The following is a 26978-nucleotide window of genomic DNA, read 5'->3' as shown; positions in this document are numbered from 1 at the left end:
AACCTAAAAGGGTCATTAAGAACGAGGAAAGTCAAAGAGTAGAGTCACCTACCATTTAGCAACCTCAGCTACTCCACCTACCACCAGCCTTATCAAAAAGGCTCGCTACTAATGACAAAGAGAATTATATAGAGCTTGATTCCCTTAATAAAGGAGAGCTTGTTCTTATTTCCTCAATTCCCATTCCACCATCAAAAACATATCAAGCATATAGGGAATTACCACAGCTTATCCTCGACTAGGACGAGGGAAAAACCCTCATTATTAACGACTAAAGTATACACTCAAGTATTGGAAGATACTTACTAGAAGGTAATTAAGAATAACTAGTGTTAATGGAGGGTAAGCTACTCTAACACACCTTATTACCTCCATGCTAACGTATATATTAGTTTGTTTATTACTCATTTGTTGCATGCTAGAGAGATTGGAAGGTATTTTAGGAGAAGTATGGCAAGTTCTCATCTGTAACGAGACTCTACAGTACCCTCTAGGAGGAGCAACAGCAGCTGATAAAGCTGATGTAGATATAGCAAGGAGGTTGATTTTACAGCTACTTATATGCATCGTGGGGCATGAGGGAAATGTAATGGTGGGTGCACCAGATGTGAGAATCTAGCCACCCAAGGAAGGGATGATTTTACTAAGACAACACACTGTCTTAGGAAACAGAGCCAAAGGGTTGTAGCTTAGACTATTCCACAACGCAGCAATCAGGTGTGTGATGTAGTGAAGTGGTTCAGACAAGTTGCAACAAATGTTGAGTCTGGGAACTCAGGGGTAAGTCAGAGGTTAACACCTCACTGACTTTTCAGAAACAAGGAGTAACAAGATGAATGCTTGGAAGCTTGTAAAAGACGTGGAAGTATGTGATAGTCGATTTACTGTATTGTCTGCTTGCCCTTTCTTAAGGAAAGGGCAATCCTATTTATGCCAAAGGAGTGTAGTTCTCTCATTTTCCATGACTTCCCATGACTAGCCAGGCTTGGTAACTGTAGTCAACATAAGAGAATCCCATAGAACCATCTCTTAGGTTCCTAGCCTATAGGAAGTGAAAAGGAGGTCCAAGGTCAGAGTACCCCTATAGACAAATTATGTCATAACTTAACCAATCTTGTGGTTAACTAAGGAGCGATGATGTGTAATGAATCATAGAGGGTCGTAGAAGCTTTTGGAGCTATCGTTCATGTTCCTAGGCCTCTAGTTGGTAGAGATATGTCATGTGGTGGTATTAGCCCAGTAACTAAGGAGTGATGATGTGTAATGAATCATAGAGGGTTGTAGAGATATGCTATGTGGTAATATCGGCCCAGTAACTAAGGAGCGATGACGTGTAATGAATCGTAGACGGTTGTAGCAATCATTGAGTAGTATTGCTCTTGTTGTTGGTGTGATAAGCCAAAATATGTATAGTGACTTGTAGGTTTGGAGGAGATTTCTAAGTTTGCTCTTGAGTTTGATAGCAAACTGAGTGCAACGAATGTCAGTATGACACTCACCCATAATCAAGAAATTTTCGAAGATAATAACTCAACAACAACTTAGTAGTATATTTTAAAAGTGTGTATTCACCTTTATCTATACACATAGATTCATTTACATGCAGTTTTAGAGCAATTAGAACGATAGATATTGAGATATAACGGCCTAGTCTAAATTTCAGCGCCTACATCAGCGCTTACACTTAATATCTCAAGAATTAATGCATAGATTATTCCTAGATAATTAGGTAGGAATTTAACGAAGTATAAAAAGCTGGAAATATACTTTTAATATATATTATTAAGCTGTTGTTGAGTTATTGCCTTGCAAATTTCTTGATTTTAGGTGAGAAATTCAGTGTCCGACCCGCTTGTGTGTCCGACTCGCTTGTGAAATACGTTACTGTTTAAAATGGCTGCTTAATATTGTTTCAGATGGACTTCCATATCCAAACGCCCCTCTATAATCCTTTATAACCCCCACTAAAAATACGTAAAAAAATGGCTGCAATTAGCTGAACTCCTTACTCGCTTGTGGAGGGCTCTCTGTGACTGCGACAGACTTCCTCGAGCTCATAGCTGGCAAGTAAAATGCAGGGTGGAAAACGGTCATAGCTAGGGTTGCAATGGCAATCATTCTTCGTGGTCGTTAGTAAGATGTATCAAATGTTGGAAGCTATTTAACTTACGCTCCGTCCAGGGTCAAAAACTCGAGTTCGTTCTGCATCAGTGGGTTTCCCCAGCCGCCAGCCATTTCAGGGAGACTAGAATTCGTTAGCCGCCAGAAATAATGCTGGTCATATGGATATGCACTCACCGATAGACACAGCGAGTCAAGATAGTGGTGTATGCGATAGAAATAGCGATGCAGAACATCCTCAGCTTGCGCTTCTCGCCTGCATTATACTCGTTCTTCTCTGTGGTCGGAGTCCCGACCCTCTTCGCCTTCTTATATCGGAAAACATACGTCGCAGCGAGAAGCCCACAGACAACCATGGTGGCCACCTGGAAGGAAATACCAGCAACGATCAACCCGTTGCCGGCATCCAGCAGCTTCTTGTTGCCCGTGTCACCCGCACTCGCTGCGACGCCGCCACCAATGGCCTGGAGAACAATCGATCCCAGATCACAGCCGACGAAGATCCATGGATAGAGGCGAGCCTTGAGGAGCGAGTGTTCCGGTCCGAAGTGAAGGACAAGGTGCTTCATCGTCAAGTAGACACATGCCGCGAGGAATGACGGCCCCAAAATAATACAGCAGATCTGCATCTTGAACCCCGCGGAGTCCCACGGATTTTTATGCATCATCACTCTCCCCACATACCCCAACATCTCCAATCCCGACCCGATTCCCAGGGCCAGCGCGAACGTCCATGTCTTCCCGCGGATGCCGATGGCGAGGCCGGCAATGAACAACGCGCCGAAGAATGCGGTGAAGAAGACGTTACCCCCGAAGTTCGGATAGTACCCGTAGGTGGTCGCGGAGACCGGACATAGGTTCGACACCTCCCTGCAGATCTTGTAGTACATCTCGACAACAACAACGACGTTGGGACCTGTCCGCGCGCAGGATACAGATATGTCGAAATCGACTCTGAAAGGAAAGAAAGGAAAACACGTCAGAGAAAGGTAAGGGATGTCAACCAAATAGAAAAGAGATAATGCAGCTGTCAGCACAGTATCGGACATCGGAGCTTAAAGGTCGGCGGTTAGAAATCGTGCATCGTTTTCACAAGAACGTCCCTAGTGTCCCCACCAATTGACCCAGCCCCAAAGCCAAGGCCTATAGGGGCGTTACTAGGACCAGTTGGGGAGCCACTAGGGACGTTCTTGGGTGCTATCCTGGGGGTCTCTTCGGCGCTTGGCCAAAGAGACAGTGATGCCAAGAGTCTAAAAGGCGGATGTTGCTTGTGCCGACCTGGATCCACCAAAAGCGAGGTACGAGTACGAGCCAGCCAATGTACTTTCTTTCCGTCCGGAAGCGAGGAGGATGGATGGGGATGGGATCCAGGCCACAATTTTGCTGACGTTATTCTCTGTCTGTCAAGCTGTCAAGGCCGAACGAATTCTCCGCGTCACCCAGCTGGGTTGGGAGTTTGAGTGACGATGCGCTCATTGTGTGTTCGATGTTCGGAATATGTAATATAAGCCGAAGGGTCGTCCCCAAGCGGACGTGGTAGGTGTATCTCAATAGTGCGTCGCCTTGAACAGAAAGAACTGAGTCTTGTGAAGCATGGGCTGTCCCTCACGCTATGGCAATGCTTGTCAGTGCAGCATTATTCCTAGGGATAGGCATCTAGAATGTCATTTCTTGTTGAAGAAGAACAGCTCGCACCTTGCTCAAACGCCACCCCGATCGCCACACAAAGATCCGGCCTCGCGTGGTCACCCAGTCTGCCGATCGCAATCCTCTCATTGGTATTGCAGTTTCAAGTTTCCATCGTTATCATGAACTCGCAGCCAAGCCGCAAGTATATGTGATAGGTAATGGCTTCAGCAACTATAGTTTAGAAGGCCTGAGCAGTGAATATGAAAACTCCAGGCACGACGAGTGTAACTGTCCAGGCCATTACTATCCAGGCAGGAGTGATGCCATTGCGCAAGATCTTTGTTATTCTGGTGTGAGGATCATGTCTCCAGCGGAAACTATATCCATAGATGTTTAAGAAGCAATTCTGTACCTTATCTGTCCCAATTAATGGTGTCCAAGTTGCTGGCAAGGTGATTGAGCTTTCAGCAATTCTTATCGCTGAAAGCCAGGTGAGACATGGCAGGTGTGATGGGGTACTTGTACCGTTACACTGTAACGTAGGTCGTGGCCATACCGGGGCCATGGCCATACCGGGATGGTGGGGTAAGCCACCCCTTCAAAATATGAGCAGCTTCAAAATAATTGAAAATAGTTCTACCATTACCATGCTAATTCATCTATATCACTGTCAAATAGCTCCTCCTCACTCCCATCATCAATTAGATCAATTATAGATGTTGTAACTTGTGGAGTTGTTGATATTTTCGACTTTTGTGATGTAGCTGTTGTTGCTGCTTCTGCTTCTGCTACTTGCGACTGCAACTCCTCAGTTGTGATGTGGAATTGACCCTTCAAAACTGCTCTCTTGCCCTTATTTTGTACTCTGCGCTTCTGAATAATTGAGCGCAAGTTATCTGTCTCCCTTTGTTGTAGTATGTGGCATGTATTGAGCCGCTCTGTCTCATCTGCTAACTTATGAATATATCGCTTTGTAGTAGTGTTGAGAATGCCACGACTTATTGTAGAAGAGAGAACTGTATTTGCTTTGTGAAGTGTCTGAAAATGAGGAGGACTGCTATTCAAAAATACTTTCTCAAAAATATCATGCTCTGTTGGAGTCCTTGGCCGTTCTAAGGGTGCGTCTGTTGTAGGAAGTGTAGCTGCGCGTATGACTGTCTGTGGCTGGAATGGCTGTAACCCACTCCCTCTCCAAGCAGAATTAATATTTAAAATTGAAAAAGCAGCTGCTCTTGCTTGTATGTATGCATCCATCCATTCCGACTTCTGTATGCGTAGTAGCTGCAGGCGAGAGAGAGCAGTTGTAAGGTGTTTTTTCAGAGGTCCAAAAATTGCAACATCAAGTGGTTAAAGTATATGTGAGGTATGTGGAGGTATTATAAGGAGCGATATTCGATTCTGTATGCAGTGTGATATGAAGTTTCCGCTTATATGGCTATCATGGCCATCACAAATAAGGAGCCTTTGTTGTAGTTGTCCATTTGGAAGTGTTGCTTTTGCTCTTGTAGAGGGCTCAAAAACGCGTTTTAGCCACTCTAATCCATGAAGATTGCTTGTCCACCCTTTTGTATTTGCAGAGAAGTGCCATTTGCTTATAACCTCCTTTGGAATCCAGCTCTGTAGTATATTCTGTCCCTTGAAGATAATGAGGGGGTCGGTGGTTGTTCCATCCATGCAGATGCACTCAACAGCAGACACCCATTCCTGCCGGCCTGGATGGGCTTGAAAACGCGTCCTAAGGCTTGAATCCACGATAATTCTTGTTGATTGCATTGTTCCAATTGAAAACCCAGTCTCATCCATGTTGTAGGTGTTGTGATTTTCGATTTTTAGCTCTGTTGTGAGGCTCTTGTACGCGTCAAACCACGCCTTCAACACCTGCTTTGTGACCCCATTCATCCTTTGTGCCTCAACCCTCCTTCCTAACTTAACACGTAAGTTAGGATGCCTTTGAATGAACCATGGCACCCACTCTTGCCCAAGAGGTAAGTTAGGGATTTGAGGTTGTGTCTGTTGAGTTGGTCGGGTCTGCTGAGTTGGTCGGGTCTGCTGAGTCGGTCGGGACTGCTGAGTCGGTCGGGTCTGCTGGGTTGGTCGGATCTGCTGCTGAGCCGGTTGGTTTGATGGGGTCTGCCAAGCCACTAGTTAGAAATAGCCGAGTCTGCCAGTCTATAGCAGGTTTGATGGGTTGGTAGTTGACCTGACTGAGCTGGTCAACTAACTCTGTAGGTCGGCTCACCTGGGTTTGGAAGACCCGACACTTGTTTGACCGGACTTCCTCTGCAACCTCACGTAATATCCGATGGCTAGGAGCGTAACCACTTCCAGTAAGCTCTTTAATCCACTTTGAGAGGGTCTGCTCTTGAGTTTTTGATAGGAGTTGCTGGTGCTGGCGTGCTTCTACACGTGTGTGCCTTCCATTTATGCGACAGCGGAGGGTCTCCTCTGGTAGCCCTAAAGCTTTTGCAGCAGCATATATTGATTTGTATTGATTTGATTTAATAGCTAATATAGCTTTTTGAATTTGAATTTCGCGTTCTTGAGCCTTTATACTCTTCTGACGGACCATTCTAGCATAGTAGTAGTAGTAGTTAATAGGGTTGTAGGTTTGATGGGGTGGTTCCGACCCCACTACCCCCGTTACGCCATTACCCCCGTTACGCCATGACCTACGTTATGCAAAGGTACTTATTTCAGTTCCAATAACTTCAAATCGTCGCAAGTCCCCGAACATTGACCATATGAGCGAACACGCTACAAAGTGTAAAGATACAAGCCTTCTATTCCCCTTGGACTTTCATCAGTGGCACATAGTAAAAGAAAGGCCTCCGTGCATATTGACAAGACCCAACCATATTGATCTGCATCAGCTGACCTGCGCATAACCCGACTGACACGCATACAATTGGCCTCGAACAGTATGCTTACTTTGTACAGCGAGGCCTGAATGTCTTAAACGCCGTCGCACTGCTTTAGAGCGTGACAGTCGGTTATATGGCGGCTATGGCAGTTTTCAGCTTGCAACTTTCCAACGGCTTACCGTATTTATTCGCAAATTTCGGGCCATCAGACTTACAGCGGCACTATAACAAACGCACAGCCTCGCATTGAAAGGCCGGTAGGATTGAGGGGGCAGTCTATTTATATATGTATAGAATAGGGGATACATGGCCCTTGAGGGTAAGAAAAGGAGGGGGTTTTCAGTGTCGGATTTGCTGGGTGCGGGATGTGCGGCGGTTATCACTCCTCCGTGCATAGCATAGCCTATCCAGACGGGCAATAGCCTGTTGAAACGACGAATGAACTATTCCTTATGGCTAACCCAAACGGCGATTGAACTCTTCCTTATTTATGACTACTGTAGTGTATATCGAATTTGTATGTACAGGTCCATATTTTGAGCCGATTCCATAATCTATACTGGATCCTTCATGCGGGGTAAACGCCTAACCCCACGGCTAACGGCCCGTGGGGTTTAAGCTGCCCCGTGTGTACGGTCGACCCTTCACTAAACCTTCAGGTACCTTACCGGCGGAGGCCCATTTTTTTACATGGTTGTGACAGACTGTAATAGGGTGCCAGAAGAAATTTATATGGGGCATATGTGGGCTGAGTAAGACACCCTAAACAAGTCCAGGACTAGTTACCCGATAAAATCTCTCCACAACGACACAATCCGACACTATGATAGGTCTTTCGAGCGAGCTTAGCGACACCAAATATAACCAGTAAATGAAACTAATAATCGAGTTTTGAAGGACATAGTAATGAAATAGTCTCGACATAGTTTCGGAATTGAACTGTGATAATAACGGACTGAGTATAATATAGACTCGGATTTGTATTAGACTCTTATGATACTATTATATTACTAATTTGACAGTAGACACATTTTCGGAGAGTTCTAGGAGATAATTGATTTCATTTCCCCTATTTACTATATTCTAATATACAATGCCGAAAGTAATTCCAGTCGTAACCGTTTGATCCTCCACTAATGGCCATACGCACAATGCAGTAAAGACTTAAGGTCCACCTGTTGCCTTATTCGGACGGAAAAGGGGATAGAGAAGGACTCAAAGGACTGTCAGCTGCGCCGATCTCAGATGCAAGAGGAGTATCAAGGTCCCATGGCAGCGCCCTCATTCTCGGTTTGAGTAGACAGAAGCCGAGGGTCTAGGGGAGAAATGAGCTCTGGCAGTGTAGGCTCCTGTACATGTACAGGGACTGGCGTGGCAACATCAACCGCACTAGGACTAATGGTAGCTGCAGTGACATCCTTCACCAACTCTGAAAGAAGATTGACCGGAGCAGCCTCATTCTTCACGAAATGACCAAGAGCGGCACTTCTCTCCTTGTCGGTCACAGTAGAGAACTCTGGGGCAGAGAAAGGCTCGTATCCCTCTTCATTATGGTCCAGAAGGGCGTTATACTTTATATGGGGGGAGACCTTCATGCCAGTCTTAAACTGCCCTGAACGACAGGCAATGACAAGTCGGAGTCCGCGCTCGGTGACAGGAGAGTCGAGAGAAGTTTGGATCTTGTCGCTGGTGTAGATGTGATCTGGGTCCATACTGAGAAGAACAAGGAAATCTAATTCGTCCTGATCATATAAGGCCTTATCCTCAGGAGACAACTTTATCCAGGCCTTCCTGAAGTCCGAAATGTATTCATCGGGCGTAACCCCCTTGTCCTCATCGTCACCGTCTTCGTTAGAGACATCATCGCCGTTCTCAGACTCTTCATCAGTTTCGTGCTTAGTTGGAGAGTAAGTTGCATCGGGGGTCTCATATGCAGGAGGCAAGTCGTCAGGACCCTCATCGGTATCATCTGTTTCCTGCTGGGTACGCTTCCGCTTCCATAGATTCCTGTTAACGGGGGTGAATGATGCACCCTGGGCGGGACCCTCATCATCGGAAGAGCCGCTGTCCCTCTCTGGCGACGCCGAATCGTTAGCATCAGGAACAGGCACCCGACCCCAAGCACGAAGCTTCAACGGCATAGTTTTCTGACCTTTTAATGCTCTTTTACCCTCATCGGAATTGTGCGGCCAACACTTCATCCCGGTTGTCATTCAAAGCGTCTGCGATGACCTGGAAGGATTCGGGAGAGCGGAGTTTTGTCAACACATCAATGATGCTCTTGTCGACCTGCTTAGTTTTACGCCAGGCGTCGTGACTGTTGACTACAGAAAGTCGCACGATGGTGACCTTCTCCTTTTGCGACACCTGCATTTATATTAACACCATCCTCTGTACATGTTTAGGGAGGGGGCACTTACTCGGATAGGTCGATAGTGTACCTGTAGCTCTGATGGCAGGTTGATCGCTGTAGTGACTGAGCATACCCGATGGCATGCCCCGTCTAAGTTGGCGCCCTGTGATGACACCTGATACATCATAACTAGGACAACCAAGTCTGACTGGGGGTCATTGAACTCCTGAATGAGCGCGATTCGCTGGAGGTCATTCAGACCGGCATGCAACACCTCTGCCCGGATGTATATCGACTTCAACACTGTCTCAATAAACCATGCTGAGACGGGAATATCCTCAGAGCACAGCAACTTGTTCCGTCCTCCGTCTGGTCTCCTTTTCACGCAATGATCCATCACGTCTTTTAGAATCCAACGCATCTTCAGAGAGCCGAAAGTCAAGTGGTGTATCAAATTGGCAGCGTCCTTGATCACCTGATCGCCCTTTCGCATAGTAGCATGTGCAAGCTGCAGTCCCGTGAAGCCTTGGGCTCGTAGTACGTTGATAGTTGCAACAGTGTCATCAAGGCGCTTCTTCCGAACCTTCGTATTATCCAGGGTGTCGTGGAATCGGCTTAGTATAGTCGAGACTGCATTTACCGTCATCGCCCGTAGTGGGCCAGTAATGCAAGGAAAGCTTTTGACTTCTGCCGTTGGGTTGATACGGCTTTGTTTCTGATTTGCCCATATCTCAAGGCCTTCTTCGTAATCCTTGACAAACGACTGATGGAAGAACTGGTACTCTGCTGCTTCCGCAGAACTCATCTTCAACTGCACTGTGGTAATTTCGTATGGTGGCATTAGGTTAGCCAGTGACAGCCGCTCCCCTTGACTATTTAAGGGTATGGAGGTTGCCGTTGATCGCCGAAGAAGTAATAGTCTTTCCATGCACCTGTAAAGCTTGTTTATCGTCGACTTCTCCTTGCTGTTTAGGAGTGTTCGAATCCGATATGGGTCAGCAGCGATTAGATTCTTCCATGATGAATGAGGGAAATCCTGCGAGACCAGGAGCTCAAAGTTCTTGTAGTTGCCATCAAGTGTTTGGATCCAGTCGCGCCTAGTCTGGTTCAAGTAGAGAGACTTGTTGATCTGTGGCCACAATATGTTCAAGGGGCCAAGATTGTCCTTATTCATTAGCTAGGCTCTGTACATGTATAGGAGTAGCTTGACTTACCGTGCTCTGGTTCTGGACCGGTGTGCCTGTAATGAACCAGTGATGCCGCGCGTTCAACCTCGCCACTGCAACATGGATATTGGTCAACGGGTTGCGAATCTTATGACCCTCATCTAGAATCACTGTATGGAACACCCCCTTCCACTTCCCAATCCAATCGGCTGGCTTGAAGGTTTTCTCGTCTCCTGGCTGGCGACGTGGCTTCTGAAGGGTCCGGCCTGCGAGGGTGCCGTACGAAGTCAATATGACGGTCTTTGCAGCCGACTTGTTAGTCGACACAAATCGAAGGGCGGCAGGGAACTTCTTTGGGGATTTGGGATAGCTCTTCATAGCTTTTGAAGATATCCATTTGAGGAATGACGCTCCGTTCGGTGGTGAGTCTCCATAGGCGAGGACCAGATTAATTCCCTTGAAGTGCTTTGTAATGTCCTGATGCCATTGTTCGATGACAGGTCCAGCTGGCGCTAGTATGAGATGGGGCCTGTAGTTTCCTGTGGGCATCAGGAGTGAAATATCGGAACACCCATTCTAGGTATAAACATGAGGTGAAGGTTTTACCTAACCCCATGTTGTCGACCAACACCCCTCCAAACGTGTGGGCCGTTTGAAGTAGGTCAGCTGCAGCCTGACCTTCTTTTGTTGGAGCAAGTATATAACCATACGCCTTTAGTACCATCCATAGGAAACCAGTGATTTGATGTCCTAGGGGTCGGATGCCGACAGTTGGAAGCGACTTTAGGGCGTACTTGGCAAGCGTGCGCTGCTTGTCATGCCAAGTATCAAAATGCGCATCGGCAATCGTAAGGCAAGCATCGAGTGGAGGACCAGTCTGGGATTTGTCGCCGGTAAATAGCTTCTGCATCTTGTAGAAGCCTGCCATGCTTGTGGCATCCTCTTCGTTTTCGCGAAGCTAAGAGGTAGTCAGTATTTGGGGGGTCTCTATACATGTACAGAGTTGGATGCTTACATCTGCATTTAGAGTTGTAGCTGTTGCCGCTGCCATACCACTCTGGATCTCTTGTCGGACAGCGCCAGGGAGACCTGACAGGTTTAATGCTGCCTTTGGCGCGACATTAGCAACACGTAACGTGCCAACAACCTTTCGAATGAAAGCCTCAATACCGGCTGGAGTCGACACATCGATGCCTAGGTGCCAGGCTTGTGACTCTGCCGATTTGCAGTCGCCAAACAGTTTATCTGGGGTCACAATGCCTCGAATACCATGAGAATTTGATCCCGTAAGCGCACCCTGTAAGTAAGACAACTTTGAACTGGTATGAGAGAGCTCTGGGGTTTCAGGGCCCTTTCCCTTTCCCTTTATATCAACTTGGGCGGGCGCTGGGGCAATATGAGTGCAAGGCGTCGGGTGATTTGCATGAGTGGTTGCATCGTCCTGGGCAGCAGTGTTCTCTGTTGTGGCTAGAGCCCCTACTTAATCACTGTATACCTGAATAGGGCCTCCGTCGAACTCGTATGGGTATGGTCCGTCTTCTTCGGTGTCCACTACCTTCAGAGAATATTCTATGCAGAACTTGCTCCCTGAGTGTAAAACTTCCAGAACGTCTGTCCATGGTGTGACCTGATCCGGGTTCTCATTGTCGTAGATAATCCATGGACCCTCCTGTGGAACATGTACAGGGCCAGGGTCTTCTGCGGCAGGAAGTGCAGTTGGGATCAAAGTCAGGGTGCTAAAGTCACACCTGAGCCTAGGAAGTGACAGCTCGTGGCGCAAGTGGTCACGCCACTGGGGGCCAATCTCGAAGTCTCGAATGTCGTGCTTATAGTCGACAATGTCCTGCGATAAGTGGATCTTCTTCCACTTGAGGTATAAGTTGATATGCTCCGAGAGTTGCTCGTCGTCCTCTGTTCCATCTTAGCGAACAAACTGTAGGGTAACTTCAATTGGGGCTGGCTTCTCTTGATTCATAAGACCGAGGATTGCAGATGCTCCAGGTAGCTCTTCAACTGTCTCGTTCCCCATCCACGAGGGGAGCCTGTCTGGATGCACTATACCAGAGACGAAATACTGGTTCTTCCCAAGTTTGGCCTTGATTGGAGCAAATTTTGATGATGTGGTCTGGTAGAGAAGATATCGGACACATGTGCAAGCCCTTGAGTAGCGTTCCATAGCATGCTCGCGGAACGTATCGAGAGGTCCGAGGGTTGGGACTAGTAAAGTCGTCTTGTCAAAAGCTGGGACAAAAAACCCCTTCACTCCAGACTGCTCAATGCGGAGCTTGGCAAACTGTGATTGTAACTCTGTGTCCTCAAGAGTTAACAGCCCAACATCCTCAAGAGCACAGGCGGTATGATGTATGGTTCCCGCAAACATGAGAGTAAGTGCTCGTGTTGTGTCCTCTGTATTGGCCTTATCTTCTTCGGAGCGGTTGTTGAAGTTGAAGACTAGTGTGTCGATATTGGTCTCATATTCATATGCATCAATGTCGTTGAGTGAAGCTTCTAAGATGGAAGTCGCTGTGACTTGGAGCTTATTCTTAAGGATAGTCTCGAAAACCATTGCTCCCCTCATAATTGGCCAGGACCACATCAGATCGCGTAGATATAGAGTGTCGGTGTAGCCAAGGTAACCAGCAACAGAGGCCTCAGCCAGATTTGATTTCACCCAAGTGAATTCAAGGTGAGAGCCCTGGAATATTCTGAACATGTACAGGGGCAGGGCACTGACAACACACAGTACTCTTAGCATGGCTGGGACTCCACCTTCAAAATGTGCGAAGACGCAAGGTGGGAAACAAGAAGCTGAGGCTAAAGATCAGGATGTGCCGATACCGTCTGGAAGCAGCGTGACTCAAGTTGAGGTAAGGTGCCTCCCTCTATACATGTACACAGGACTGATGTAGCGATAGACCCCATCAAGAAAGCGTGCCTCTGCTTCACAGACACAAGTGAAGAAATGGGCCCGTATTATTGGAAGCGTACATCCCAGGTGCAATGAATGAACGTTTTTGGAGAAGTAGGGACCATTATATATCTCCTCTGCCTCAATTTGTGGTAACGTAACTATTCGTCGGAACAAGGTTTGGGCGAATAGTGGGAGGTTAAGAACCATATCCCAAGATCCCTTCTGAACCAACTCTTCTATAAGTATGAAGACCTTGGGCAATTGGTCTAGGTCAGGAGCATAACAAACCAATTATCCGACCAAACGTAGTAGATGTGGTTACTACTATGTCGCCCTGCCTTAAAGTGCGCCGCCAGGAACTCTCTGTAATTGAATATGACAATTGTTGATACCAGCGGAAACGTGTATTCTTAAACATCACTCTGTGGTGGCCATGTTTGGTAAGTATCTCCTCAAATAAGTTCGAGAATGATTTAGTAAACAGTCGAGCTTTAACTGGAAGTCCCTGTAAACCACACTCAGTTCTTGATAGCTCACCTTGGACCCGGACATCAATATGAGAGCCACTAGCCTCTACATTACCGTGTACACGTAAGTCTGAGGTTAAGGCACGCCTATCAGCAACTGTTAGTAGAGATTCAAACACTGCTGGGCAATTATCCTTAATCCTTATAACCTGGGCGGAGGTCTCTGTACATGTATGGAGAAAGGCACCACACAGGGTAGACCGGAGGGTTGTAAATATACACTCTTGGATAAGTAGATCCCGTTCAGGCCGTCTGTGGTTTGTCCGTATAACTGCTTCCTTGAAGAATTTGTGCTTGTCTTCACCCCAGAACACGTTTGTATTCCATACACTTCCATACTCCTCCATCATTTGGTGGAAGTGAAGGGCGATATGGAAATTAGGAAGCCGGCCTGCATGACCAATAACACTAGCATTACCTTGGGTAGGGTTGACTTGATCATCAGTACTAGTTTCAACCTCAGATCCACTTTGGCTAAAGGTAGCATAGGACTGTAGGGCGGCCGATGCAACGCCAGGCCCTATATTGCTAGCGGTTTGCCTGCTTTCTAAGGTGCCTGACGACTTCGCCGCTGCCTTCATAAGACACAAGAAACTAGCTCTCCCCTCTAATATAACATTGTGGAAGTCCAGCCGCTCTGTAGTAGTAAGACTGATAGACGACACAAAGGAATTACTTCTTGCAATGTGCCCAAATGCACTCACAATAAAATCAACATCCGTTTTATTATGTATAGGCCGGGCTGTCACTGGACATTCACAGGCTAGAGCCGACTGGAACGTGTGCCATACATGTATTGTTTTCAGCCAGCGGCGAAGTATTAATGGTACGATAATGGACGCCTTCCCACATTCGCTCATTGACCACGACCGTATGTGTTTTTCTGGGGACTGTATTCGACTCCAGCCAGGGGGGAAGGTAAATTTCTGGAACTGTTGGGTGAACTCAATCTGGGCAGCTGGGGTTAGTAACGGACCATATAATATTGGGTAAAGCCTCCGAATGATACCAAGGAACTCACTATGAGCTGGATCTGGGGGGCGGCTCATAACAATGTCAAGAGATGGGATGACTGTCTGCAACGCAGATGGTTGGTCAGCTAATCCATGTTGGTGACCAAATTGTAGTCGGGTCGACTTCGAGGTAAGCTCATCCATCTGCCTCCGCAACTCTTGCACTTGGTAATGAAACCGCCCATGGCGCTTAATGTCTCTTCCGAGATTAGCCCTTGTATCAAGGCTTGCATCACAAAACCGACAGCAGAGGTTGGCTCTTGGTGAAAGGAATCCAGCCGACTGTTGCTGCCCTTTCATGTCACCCAGGATAGTAATAAATGGCGCCCATACTACTGTCTGCACCCCTTTGATAACCATCGAGCAACCATGCTCAAGTGTCCCTATACATGTACGGAGCACCGATATAGTGGCATCTAGATGGGAGCCATGGGGCCCTAGGGTCAGGGTATGACTATTCATGCTTCTTTGCCGCTGCTCGATGTCTAACCCAGCTGGCATCATATATATCCCAGTGATCGAGCGGTACATATTGCGATATAGCCCAAAGTCGTCAATGAACATAATTAAGGAGTGACTGGACTCCTGACATGATTGTAGCCACTAAGTAGTCCCGGCCGTATTGCTCAATCTCTATCCCTCCGCGCACTGGAATACTCCACTGAATATCAACAATTCCGTGGCTTTTGGTGTATATTTTAGTAACAACCCAAGGCGTCCGTACAACACCCTTGCCCCACTGTATGCTTATATCAGGTCGACGATGTAGCACTTGAGTAGGCTGTATCCAGAGCAAAGACCCGTCATCAAGGAGGCGTTCGCTTATAGACAGCCTTTCCACGTCCTCCTGTAGTCTCTGGGACTGGTATAGTATATCGTTCCGGTGGATTAATGGTCTTATGTGGAGGAGCACCATGTTTAGGGTAGTAGATGAACCCCGCCTATCACGCCCAATAAACACAACCTGCCCAGAATGCTTGGATGTACAGACGCAACAAGCAGTGTTGTTACATTTATATTGGACAAAGTCAGACGGGAAAATTGGCTCTCCACAACTGTACAGCACAAAGTCCATGCCACACGTGCTAATGGAAGAACCCCATGCTCGGGAGTGGTATAACTCAGTTGGATTATCCACAATATTGGCCATCCCTTGGTGTATAGGCTGACCAAGGGTAGATGATAGTATTGTAGCAGCAATAACCCGAGGGTCAAAGAAGTGAATATAGCTTTGAGACTTTGCAGCGATGCCTGAAGGCTGCTTGTCCGGACGTCTATTATTGATCTTTGAAGTGGTAGTAAAGGTAGTCGGCGACGACACCACTTTTGAAGTGTTGCAAGGTTCTCTGGGAGCTGAGTAAATTCCTCGTTTGGAATGGGTCGTAACACTTGGATCAAGGCCTTATAGGACTGCCGAGTAACTCGATGCGTATCGCACCAAATGCCAAATGCCATGGTGAAGTCTGATAATGGTGTCGATTGAGGGTTTAAAGCTGCTAGATCAATGACATCGTCACTAGCAAAATGAACCTTTGGATTGTGTTCACTCTCTACTGAGCCGTTCTCTGAGTAGTCGTCCTCTCGCACTATAGCATCGTTGTAGTCCCCCTGGAAGGCGTCCTCTGTACATGTATAAGACGACCCTGGTTCCATAATTGGCATTGTAGGCCCTTTGGTGTTGGATTGTGAGTCAGGAAAATCGGCAAGCTCGTTTTCATCATCGTCATTATAATGCGTATAATAATCTTCTGGCTGATTTAAGGTTAGTGAAGGAGGTGGCACATAGGATTGAACGTTACTTGACCCATTATCTAGAGCAGGAAGCTGCAGATGTTGTCTCCGGGTAGCCTCAGCTCAGTTCATCTGTGTAGTCTGATATACAACATGCCTCCGAAGATTTGCCCCGGAAGCTGGCCATCTATGCCTACGCCGGCGATTTGGATTACCAAAATACTCTGCAGTATATGTTGCATTGGGGCTTGAGTTCATTGCTATAGGTAGTAGGTTATAGAACTCCCAATTTGTATAGGGGGTTATATTGAGGTAAGAGTCGCATTATGAACAGTTGAATTAGATGACGGGGTTTGGCGATCATTCATCACGTGACACTGTATGACACTTCACACGTAGTTTACAATTTTTGAATTTATACCCCCCAATTACAAAATCACACACTTAAACCACCTTGTGTTGGTGTCTATAACAGGAAGTGTATAGGAGTATACTATTGGTATTCATGCACCCTCCCCCCCCCCGGCCCCCCCCGAACATGTACAGAAGGGAGGCTAATCCTGGGTTGTAGAATCAATACCATGCCAAAGACCTCGCGTCGCCCAAGACGCGCTACTAGAGGCACAACCAGAGGCACAACCAGAAGCACAACCAGAGGCACAACCAGAGGCGCGTCGCAGGCATATAACCAGGAAGATCACAATCATGAGAGCTCGCAAATGCAGGAATCTCAGACCTCAAACTCCCAATATCCATATGGTGCGCGCAGCATTGTTCACCACGACTCAAATAGCCCAGCATTGTCTCAGGCCCAGTCTTCGTCCAACTTAACCAACAATGAGGCCCCACCTACTATAATCAACTCCCCGACTTTGCAGTTATTGCTCCATATTCAACCCAATACCATTAGCCCAGCGCAGTCTCAAGTTGGACAGATCCATGAGCCTCCATTTCGTGTAGCGTCTTCCCAGCTTCATACCCAGCTAGCAACGACACTGTCCTTTGACAATGGTCATTTCAACAGACCTCAACCACATCGGAATGACACCGGCTTCCAAAATGCAACTGCTCTAACTTCGTCCCCACAACTTAGTGGTCGAAGTAGTAACTCTACAAGGTCCACCAACTCCCTGCCAGTCCACCGACCTGCTGCAAAGCGTATGAGGCCTAATGACAACAATTCTTACAATAGTAGCACCAAGCCCTTTCGGCAGGCAGAGAACCAGACCAAAGTGTTCGACAATGCAGCTTGGAAACAAATCCAGAAGAAGTTGGACCCTGAGATCCTTCAATATGGACGGGCTACAGACAAGGAGCTTAAAGCCATAGTAAATGAGGTTACCCTATCCATAGATTTCGACCAAAACTTTGCTCTCCGAGACAAAGCTCTTTATAAGGCAAGGGGTAATACAAATACGTGGAAGCACCGGACTATTACCTGCATGATGGTATGACTACTCGACCCCTTCTGTGGTGGCTTATCTGAACATGTACAGGAGTGGGTTAGCAAAACCCTTGCAAAGCCAGGTATAGTGGCCATGCAGAACAAACAGGATCCATCTCGACTATGGGAGGTGTTCGAGTCTGTTTATAGTGTTGTTGATGCAGAGAGTGTGTTTTGTTGGGCTAGTCGATACATCCTTTTCTATGAGAAAATAGAATCGAGTGAACCGCGTCCTGATGGGACAGCCTCAATTGCTTTTGAGAACTTGAAACCAAGGTATTGAAACTTCCCATCAAGTTGAATTACTCGATGAGGGTATAGATCTCTATATATTGCCTTAGCTTGACGTTCGAACCATCTCCCTCCTATCATTCATCCTGATGCACGAGCAGATGTAAATAACTCAACGAGGTGTTTTTCCATTTCAGGTTCCTGGCCAAGTTGTACTTTAAATTTTGCCCTCCTAGAAGCCTTATTTTGACTAGCAATTGTCTCCTTACTTTCAATCCATTTCTTAAGCATTATTGGAGTAATTCCAAGCTTTCCTGACGCCTCGTATCGACTGATGATTTGAGCCTTTCCATTTCGAATCACCATAGTTGTTGTGGCGTATTGAATTGCACGTAGTTTTTGCTCCCGAGTATATGATTTTCTCATCCGAACTAGGCCAGTTTCTATGTCAGAATTGGCCTCATTCGTAATGCCAGAACTTGCAGCAATTGCTTGGAATTCACGGACAATAGCGCTCTCATTTGGGCCTCCTGATTGGAGTGTAGAACTCGGGATTCGCGGAGGGGTAGGAGGCGGGGATAGTGCTGTAATATGGGGTCCTGGGTGACGGCGAGGTCCACCGAACGACAGTGTTGTCTGACCAGTCTCAGGAGCTTTAAATGGAGGCATTCGAGGCATTTTAACCTGTTAATACTATCAGGAATGCCCTCAGTTGTTACTGATGAAGAGATTTTCACTGCCAAGGCGAGGATCTCCACTTATAAGATATTATATTGACCTATAAGATATGGTCCCAATGTAACGTCCATGCAAGTATTCCCCCCTACAAGATAGTATCTTATAACCCAATTAATGCGGTATATCCGGTTATAGAGCATTCGTGGAAAGCAACCACATGGCAGCCTCGAGCGGCAGCCTCTCCTGACAGATGGCGGATAGTGCTGAGGTTCTTCTCTTTGTCGCCAGAGGCGTTTTCGAACTGGACTGTGGCAATTTTCAGGTCAGCCATACTGTCGGTGTGCTTCTTCTTTCCTGGGGTCGTTTTGTCTTTCAGAAGTTGATATTTATGGGGGTACAATAGTATATTTGACCTCTACATTCCCCAAACAACTCGGCGATTTGTAATTGGGAATATTTTGTGTAGCGGAATTAAGGTGTGGACTGCGAATGCCTTGCCAGAACAGACTCCATTTTCGCGGCGGTTATACGATATACGGGCAGCACAAGGAGGGATTGTGAATCATCGTTGGGCCGAAGTGTAAAGCGGACTGTGTGGCCTTTTGGAAACAGCGGTGGCGTATATTTCCCCGCCCAGCCATGAAATACGGCCCCACGTAATACCTACAATATTATAAGATAACTTAACAAGGTATCAGATATATAAACCCCACTGCATATAATTTAACTTCTAGGTCTTATTTTTGTAAAATATAGTTGAGCTAACGTTACTATAGTACCTTTTGTGGTTTTTAAACTCACTATGGAACGTGCGTAGATTTTATATAATATCGCTAATAACAGAAATCTAAATAAGCAAGTTCAAGAGGTGTCCAAGGTATATACCCCCTCGTATGATTTCAGACGTCTAACGGAAGCAGTGGGGCTATGAATCCTATAAAAGTTGACCTATCTACCTAGATAGGTATGCCGTCTCATCTGCATTACCACGATTCTTATTCTAGTAAATATTCTCGCCAAGCCAACAAAGTGAAGAGATGGTACATAGAGTGATATTCCCAAAGTCAGAGCCCCATTTTGGTAAGTTGTACGCGTTCTCATACTTATCATTGAAATCAGAGAAATTTTAGTCTCTTGTTTGTTAATAAATCAGAGAGCCCATCTAAAACAGAGGGGAAGTGTCATACTGACATTCGTTGCACTCAGTTTGCTATCAAACTCAAGAGCAAACTTAGAAATCTCCTCCTCAAACCTACAAGTCACCATACATATCTTGGCTTATCACACCAACAACAGAAGCAATACTACTCAACGATTGCTGCAAACTCTTCTACTACATCTGTTTATGCTACATACATCACGGCATATCATTTGGACACTCATTGAACAAGTTATTAAGAAAATCTCCTCCTTAAGGGGGTGGGCCAATACTACCACATGGCATATCTCTACCAACTAGAGGCCTAGGAACATGAACGATAGCTCTAGAAGCTTCTACAACCCTCTATGATTCATTACACGTCATCAGTCCTTAGTTACCCACAAGATTGGTTAAGTTATGACATAATTTGTCTATAGGTACTCTGACCTTGGACCTCCTTTTCACTTCCTATAGGCTAGGAACCCAAGAGATGGTTCTATGGGATTCTCTTACGTTCACTACATGATTAGCAAGCTAGTTGTGGGTCGCACTTGATTTCTAATACATTTACCAAGCCTGGTTAGTCATGGAAAGTCATGGAAAATGAGAGAACTACACTCCTTTGGCATAAATAGGATTGCCCTTTCCTTAAGAAAGGGCAAGCAGGCAATACAGTAAATCGACTAGCACATACTTCTATGTCTTTTCCAAGCTTCCAAGCATTGATCTTGTTATTCTCTGTTTTTGAAAAGTCAGTGAGGTGCTAACCTCTGACTTACCCCTGAGTTCCCGGACTCAACATTTGTTGCAACTTGTCTAACCCACTTCACCACATCATACACCTGATTGCTGCGTTGTGGAATAGTCTAAGCTACAACCCTTTGGCTCTGTTTCCTAAGACAGTGTGTTGTCTTAGTAAATTCATCCCTTCCTTGGGTGGCTAGATTCTCATATCTGGTGCACCCACCATTACAGGAAGCTCCGCGCGACTTTTCGAGTATACAAAAGCTCAGTTTCATCTCTAATCACACAAAGTCATCCGTTGATTTCTATTAACTTACATCATGAACTTTCAATCAAAAACAACCCCCGCCCCGGGAAATCCTCCCAATGTCCGGGCAGATGCTCTTCGCATTTTTTAAGTCCTCGAGTCAGGAGGAGTGGTTATTGTGCCTACTGAAGTGGGCTATGGATTGATGGCTACATCTGCGGAGACGATCGAGAGGGCCTTCGCTGCGAAAGCCACGCTCATGGTTTATATGGGACACACAAATTGCATCGGGCACTCCATCTCCTGGACGAGAAACGGTCCGAAATGGCACGCGTACTAGTTGAAGAACTGGACACGAGTCTAATGGTTGTTGCACCATGCGATAATTACCATCATCTCCTCCAAGTTTATCCCCAGAGACTCTGTCTAAGATCACCAAAGACGGTACTACTGCTATGTTCATCAGTAGTAGTCCTCTCTTGAAAGAGATCTGTAGGCTTAATTATGAATTAGGCCAGATTATGGTAGGATCTAGCGCAAACTTGTCGGGTGGGGGACAGAAGTTCCGCGTCGAGGATATCGAAGATGAGGTCAAAGAGGCCGCGGATTTGATTGTCGATTAATCGTCGGTGTTCGCACCGACCACCTTACAGGTGGTCGGCGAAAGCGAAGTGCATCCGGAAAGCGAAATTGCATCCCGCCAGCCAGATATCATTAGTATGTAGAATCTAATATAACCACTATCTAAACAACTAAGTTATACAACCAATTAAGTGATTAAATTATTAAATAAAATTGACGCTATTCTCACTTTAAAACAACCCTGAATCCAAATTCTCTTCTGTCCTGTCTGTAAATATGTCCTCATCCAAACCACTAAATCTTATAAATCCAGTCTCATCGTCGTCGTCTACCTGTGATCCCGACCACCCCATTGTTGAAATCAATTGAATATTGGCTTCTTCTTGAATCTCTGACTCCTGTGCAATTTTTTCGGGATCAGGAATTGGATTAAGTAAATCAGGAGGCACCTCCTGCTTTGCTTTTAACAACTATGTAACCTGCCACTTTCTTAAAAGCTCAGCTTTGCGGGCCTCAACACCACAAATACAAAGCTCCTTTTTGACCTTATTCAAGGCTATTCGTGCTCTGAATTTTGACTTCCGCTCTTGAGTTTTCTTCTCCTTTTTAGCCTTGTCAGGTATTTTTTTCCAAGCATCTTTAGCTGTTAATGGACCACACATTGCTTGAACAACATTGCGGCTTTTGACCTTTGCCTTTTGCTAGTTCGCAACCTTTTGTAGATAGTAAATCATACTATATAACAGCTAACTCTCCTTGAGCAAGGACGTTTTCAGTACCGCGCGCCCAAGAATCCCATTCTCATGCTGATGGACTTGACAAAAGGTATGGTATCTTTGCCTGCTAATGCTGTAATTTGAGCTCTGAATGTACAAATTTTGTCAGAGTCTGTAGAATTTGCGGTATCTAGAGCCTTGTCAGACAGTGTGTATACCTTCATTTTTTTCAAGGCTTCTTTAGGGTTTATTAGCCACATTCCAGCTTCACGAAATGCTCCTATAATTGTGCCTTTCTTGAATGTTTCCTGGCAGATTTTGCCTAAGTCTCAAAAAAATGAAGCAATATTGTAATCAATATCAAGATTTCGCATTGCATATTGAATTGCCTTCTTGTGCTAGTGTTTGTAAGGCTGAAAACACCAACATCAAGCAGCTGCATAATATGTGTAAGATGTGATGGGAGCAGATATGGATGAATATTCATCGCTGTTGCTCGTATGACAAACTCGGGTATTATATGACTGATATGACTATCCATAAGAAGGACTTTTATTGGTTTATTAGGCCTAGCATCAGAATGTTTAATGAAATGCTCTAAATAAAGCATTGCTTGTTCGCCATTTGTATATCCAGAATCAGAGAGCAATATAAGCTCTGCTTAGCTTTTCATTATACCAGGACTCCATATGTTGTCGTCCTTGTATAATAATCACTAGTGGAATCACTTGTCCAATTGCACAGATTGACTCGATTATAGTAATAGACCTGCAATTTTCGGCCATTGGAACATACATCTTAGTAGGGTCAGTTCATTTATATTTCAATGATGATAACTAATTGTACATACCTATACCTCCTCCTTAGTGCTACTCCAACATGAAAGCCAGTTTCATCAAAGTTATAGACGTTTTGTGGCTAGATATCATGTTGGATACACCATGACAAATATACTGAAAACCAGTCCTCTACTGCTGAAATATCATGAGTTGTAACTCGAAGTCGAGCAATTACTTTCGTTTTAACGACTCGAAAAAGGTTAGAATGGCTTTTTATAAAGCCCTGAAACCAGCGCCATGAAGGCGCTGGTTTCGGTGGTATTTCTACCGCCTACAAGTGGCTAATTGCTGCAAAAACCATTGCTCTTGATGCCCCTTAACCTGCATGATACGAATCTTCGACATATTTGTATATTGCCTTAATTTGTACCTCCGAGAGTATCTTATTTTGTCCTCCGCGTTTAGAAATAGGAGGCAATATTGGGGCTTCAGCGGCTTTCAACTTCGCTCGTCGAGTATAGGAATTAAGCGTCTTCGTATTAACATTATAAATTTGAGCGGCGGTGATTGGCTTTTCGGAAGGGTTCTTGCAGAGGAATTCGAGGGCTTGGTCCATTATACAGAGCAAAATTATCGCAGGTGCATAGTTGAGAGTGGGAAATGTATATATCTGGGTGTAAATCTCTGACTCGGCTATGACGGGATGCAATTTCGCTTTCCGAATGCACTTCACTTTCCAAATGCACTTCGCTTTCGCCGACCACCTGTAAGGTGGTCGGTGTGAACACTGACGGTTACGTTCTTCAATGCTATCATGTATATGGAAGGGTCTCTCTCATCATGGATTTTGGCCAGATGAAGGTTTTACGAATGGGGTCCTGTTATGAGTTGTTCCGCGAGCGCATGCAGAAATTTTGGGGCGTGGACTTGCCCGAAGACCCTGTTCATCTCGAGTAAGCTCTTGCTGTCGCCTTGGAGTTAATGGCGGCTCAACTTCCATTGTTGTTACTTGAATTATAATAATATAACGTGTCAGGTAGAGGACGTGCACCGGCACCATGGGATATGGTGGCATTTTGCCCTAGAATAGCAGTACTTGTGCGGCCCAAAAGTTTCCACAGGGTCTGTGTGTAATAAGTGGGGCATGTAAGTACTTGGAGAAAATGCATGTACATACTCTACGTACTTGTACTGATCTACCCACGAAAGTTGTTCCCCCCATTGACTGCAATACACCGCTCCAACTTGTCCTTAAACGAAGCACATAACTGTGTAGATTTCCCATCCATTTTTTTCCCCCATTCTTCCTCAAGAAATACCCGTGCATGAGCTCTCTCAAACTTCCCTCCATTTAATGGTGTATAGCCGTCAACCTGATCCTTGAGATAATCAAAGGCATTTTCAATAGGGTGCAAATCGGGAGAGTTTGGAGGCCAAAATTTCACTCTATAGATTCCCTCCTTCTTCATATAATCTTCCAATGATCAGTGAGCCTTCAATGAAGACTTACATTATCATCCACAAACCATACTTGTTTTACTTTTCGAAAGTAGGGGAAGAGAAGAGGAATAAGAACCATCTCTCGATATAGAAACCAATCAATCCCGCCCTTTGAAACTTCTTGCCCTTCTGATGCCATCCTCTACTCTATGTCTCTATATCTCCAAACTCTTGTGAAGCAACTCGTGCCTTTTTCCATTTGCTTTTGCCATTCCGAATATCTGCATTTAGAGTTTCCATATATCCGTACTCAAGAGTTCCAACTGTTGTTTGTAAGGATGCCTCCGTACCTAGATACTCGAAGAACCTGTCTCAGAACTGTTACGGTCACTACAAGCATGGAATCCGACTCGGTGGGGTTTCGAACCAGTAGAGGAGCATATAGCGAGTTACACTATAGTGGGGGACGGTAAGTGTATAGGGCTCAGGGCCGATGCAGACCTGTTGCGGTGGAAGGTTCAGGGCTAGGGTTGGGATAACCGAGTCGGGCCCGTTTCGGGTACTTAAGGAAACAGACTCAACAGGGTTCCCCCTTCATCTTTTTTGTATCCTTCGTAGTAGACCTATAGGATAGCATCCATTTAGCCTCGACTCGCACTCTCATATGCTATTACTGTGAGCTGGGTGCCCTGCGTCCTTACATTGTTGCTCTAACAAGTTCATTCTCTGCTTTTGATTTCCAATATGCATTTATCTCTCGTAGTTTCTGCACATGTATCTGCTTCTCTTCTATACTTTCAGGAATCCATGAACGAGAAGCGTAAGATAGAGGTTTCTGAACTCATTGCTCCCCAAAACATAACTTGAAATAAAGATTTCTTCTGTTGAATTGCCATGCTCTCTGCTGTTTGACCCCGTTGAACTGTTATCTGTCGTTTCTTATGTGGATTCCCTCCGAAATTGATATATGATTCGTCTGAGAAAATAAAAATTGATCCAGCTTCAAGTTCGGATAGTACCCATTTGCAGAATTTCCATCGTACTGAAGGAATGATATTATCCAAGTAGGGCTTGAGGCAGATGTTTTTCCGTACAATAGGTTGTGGAATTTCAACACTTGAGTGATTCTTTGCAACTCGTTCGACAATTGATCGTGCGTAGGGTAGATTTTCCTTATTAATAACTTGTTGAAAAGTGTCAAATGGATTTGCAAGTAGCAAAGATCGTATGCGTAGTGACTCTTCAGAATCCTTTTGAATTGTCTGTGGTCTTCCGCTTCGTGGCTTTGATTCGAGGTGTTGGAGAAGGTTGTGAATTTCAGTATTCCCTGCCCTTTTAACAGTTTGGTGCCATATATATGCAATAGAGTCAGCTGAGATTCCAAGCTTCTTTTCAATCTCTCCATATGATGCGTTCATGTATACACGCAAGGTAATAATTGCAGCACGTAGTGGTATTGAGATTTCAGCCATTGTTGAGCATTACTTCATTGCTTCATTCACTCTCATTTTCTACGCGTGTACATTTTCTACGCGTGTACATTTTCTACGCGTGTACATTTTCTACGCGTGTACTCGGGTACAAGTACATGGTGCTTGGTAGATTCCTACAATCTAATTGGCTGTTGTGCATCGTCGGGCTCCCCAATTGGTGCTTGGAGTGAGCCGATTGCCTCGGAACTCTGGCGCATTAGGTTTCGGGCGCAAACCCTTCTGCTATTCAGGGGGTTTGGGCAGGCCCTCCGAATAACATAAATAGTACGTAGGCTCCGTAGGTAGTCTAATTATTCAATTGATCTATATAATATATTTGCTGTATTCTACTGTGAAGCTTCTGCTCCGTTGCCCGAAGGATTGATTACGGCAAGTTAGTCGGAGATTACCACACAGATTTGTGTGTAGTTCCCGCAATTACCTCCAACAGTAAAGCAGCAATAACATTACTCGGGTTTTTATTGGACTATACTTCTACAAGGGGGAAGACGATCATTGCACGTTTAACAATTATTGACCCAAAGTACGAGTAACGACTGTGCTGCACTACGGAGGTTATGTTGATAAGTTTTGTGAGTGGGGGGGGACTATAAAAGCCAGGTACAGGGCTGCGCGCAAATCGATGGTGTATCTCGCCTCATAATTCATATGTGATCGATACATGAGTTTATGCTGTTGTGCACAAGTTCTGGGGTCCCATGCTCGATCCACTCACAAAACTTTTGAACATTACCTCCGTAGGGAGGTAATGTCTCACATGAGGCTCTTGGAAGTTCCCAACAATGTGCATGATGATATCCGGCACGGAATGCAGGCAGTAATTGGGCGCAGGTGTTATACACAATGTACCGAGGCTCGTGCGTAAAACAAAAACACAGGGCGATAAGTCAACGTATTTCATTCGGTACTGAGTAATTTTCATTATGCACGGGGCAGTCTTGGAAATGGGTACTACCGATGCTTTATCGTATGATCCGTCGCAATAGATCAATCCCGATGGCAATTCTTGTGCACCCGCCAAGCCCAAACCCATGGCCAGCATCTATCGCTTGTTGTCTATTAATGAACTTCAGTGCATCAGCGAGCTCCAGTGGAAAGGAGGGTGACTGCATCACCACGACTATTCAAATTAGCCAAGGTATTAGCTCTGCATAAACTCATGTATCGATCA

At 45.6% G+C, this 26978-nt stretch overlaps 5 protein-coding genes across 5 annotated transcripts; 2 read left to right on the top strand and 3 right to left on the bottom strand.

Annotated features, from left to right (window-relative positions):
• Positions 1 to 1645: 1645 nt before the first annotated feature.
• Positions 1646 to 4208, bottom strand: VC83_07085 (uncharacterized protein). The gene is made up of 3 exons (XM_024470664.1): positions 2299 to 4208; positions 2171 to 2245; positions 1646 to 2119 (listed from the first exon to the last, which is right to left on the bottom strand). The coding sequence occupies exons 1-3, from the start codon at positions 3168 to 3170 to the stop codon at positions 1993 to 1995; spliced, it is 1074 nt and encodes a 357-aa protein (XP_024322071.1). The 5' UTR covers positions 3171 to 4208; the 3' UTR covers positions 1646 to 1992.
• Positions 4209 to 7870: 3662 nt separating this feature from the next.
• VC83_07084 (uncharacterized protein) lies at positions 7871 to 8752 on the bottom strand (the record flags this gene model as incomplete). Its single annotated transcript, XM_024470663.1, has 1 exon — positions 7871 to 8752. One exon carries the CDS (start codon positions 8750 to 8752, stop codon positions 7871 to 7873), a length of 882 nt encoding a protein of 293 aa, XP_024322070.1.
• A 4131-nt stretch (positions 8753 to 12883) lies between these two features.
• Positions 12884 to 13138, top strand: VC83_07083 (uncharacterized protein; the record flags this gene model as incomplete). Its single annotated transcript, XM_024470662.1, has 2 exons — positions 12884 to 12997; positions 13046 to 13138. The coding sequence occupies 2 exons, from the start codon at positions 12884 to 12886 to the stop codon at positions 13136 to 13138; spliced, it is 207 nt and encodes a 68-aa protein (XP_024322069.1).
• Positions 13139 to 18128: 4990 nt separating this feature from the next.
• VC83_07082 (uncharacterized protein) lies at positions 18129 to 18665 on the bottom strand (the record flags this gene model as incomplete). The annotated part of the gene is made up of 1 exon (XM_024470661.1): positions 18129 to 18665. The coding sequence occupies one exon, from the start codon at positions 18663 to 18665 to the stop codon at positions 18129 to 18131; it is 537 nt and encodes a 178-aa protein (XP_024322068.1).
• Positions 18666 to 21002: 2337 nt separating this feature from the next.
• Positions 21003 to 21420, top strand: VC83_07081 (uncharacterized protein; the record flags this gene model as incomplete). Its single annotated transcript, XM_024470660.1, has 2 exons — positions 21003 to 21114; positions 21215 to 21420. The coding sequence occupies 2 exons, from the start codon at positions 21003 to 21005 to the stop codon at positions 21418 to 21420; spliced, it is 318 nt and encodes a 105-aa protein (XP_024322067.1).
• Between the last annotated feature and the right edge of the window lie 5558 nt (positions 21421 to 26978).

Source organism: Pseudogymnoascus destructans, assembly GCF_001641265.1.
Source record: "Pseudogymnoascus destructans isolate 20631-21 unplaced genomic scaffold scaffold_17, whole genome shotgun sequence".
In the NCBI taxonomy this organism is placed as follows: domain Eukaryota; kingdom Fungi; phylum Ascomycota; class Leotiomycetes; order Thelebolales; family Thelebolaceae; genus Pseudogymnoascus; species Pseudogymnoascus destructans.
The sequence above is the reverse complement of the archived record's forward strand: the minus strand, read 5'-3'. Positions and strand labels throughout refer to the sequence as shown.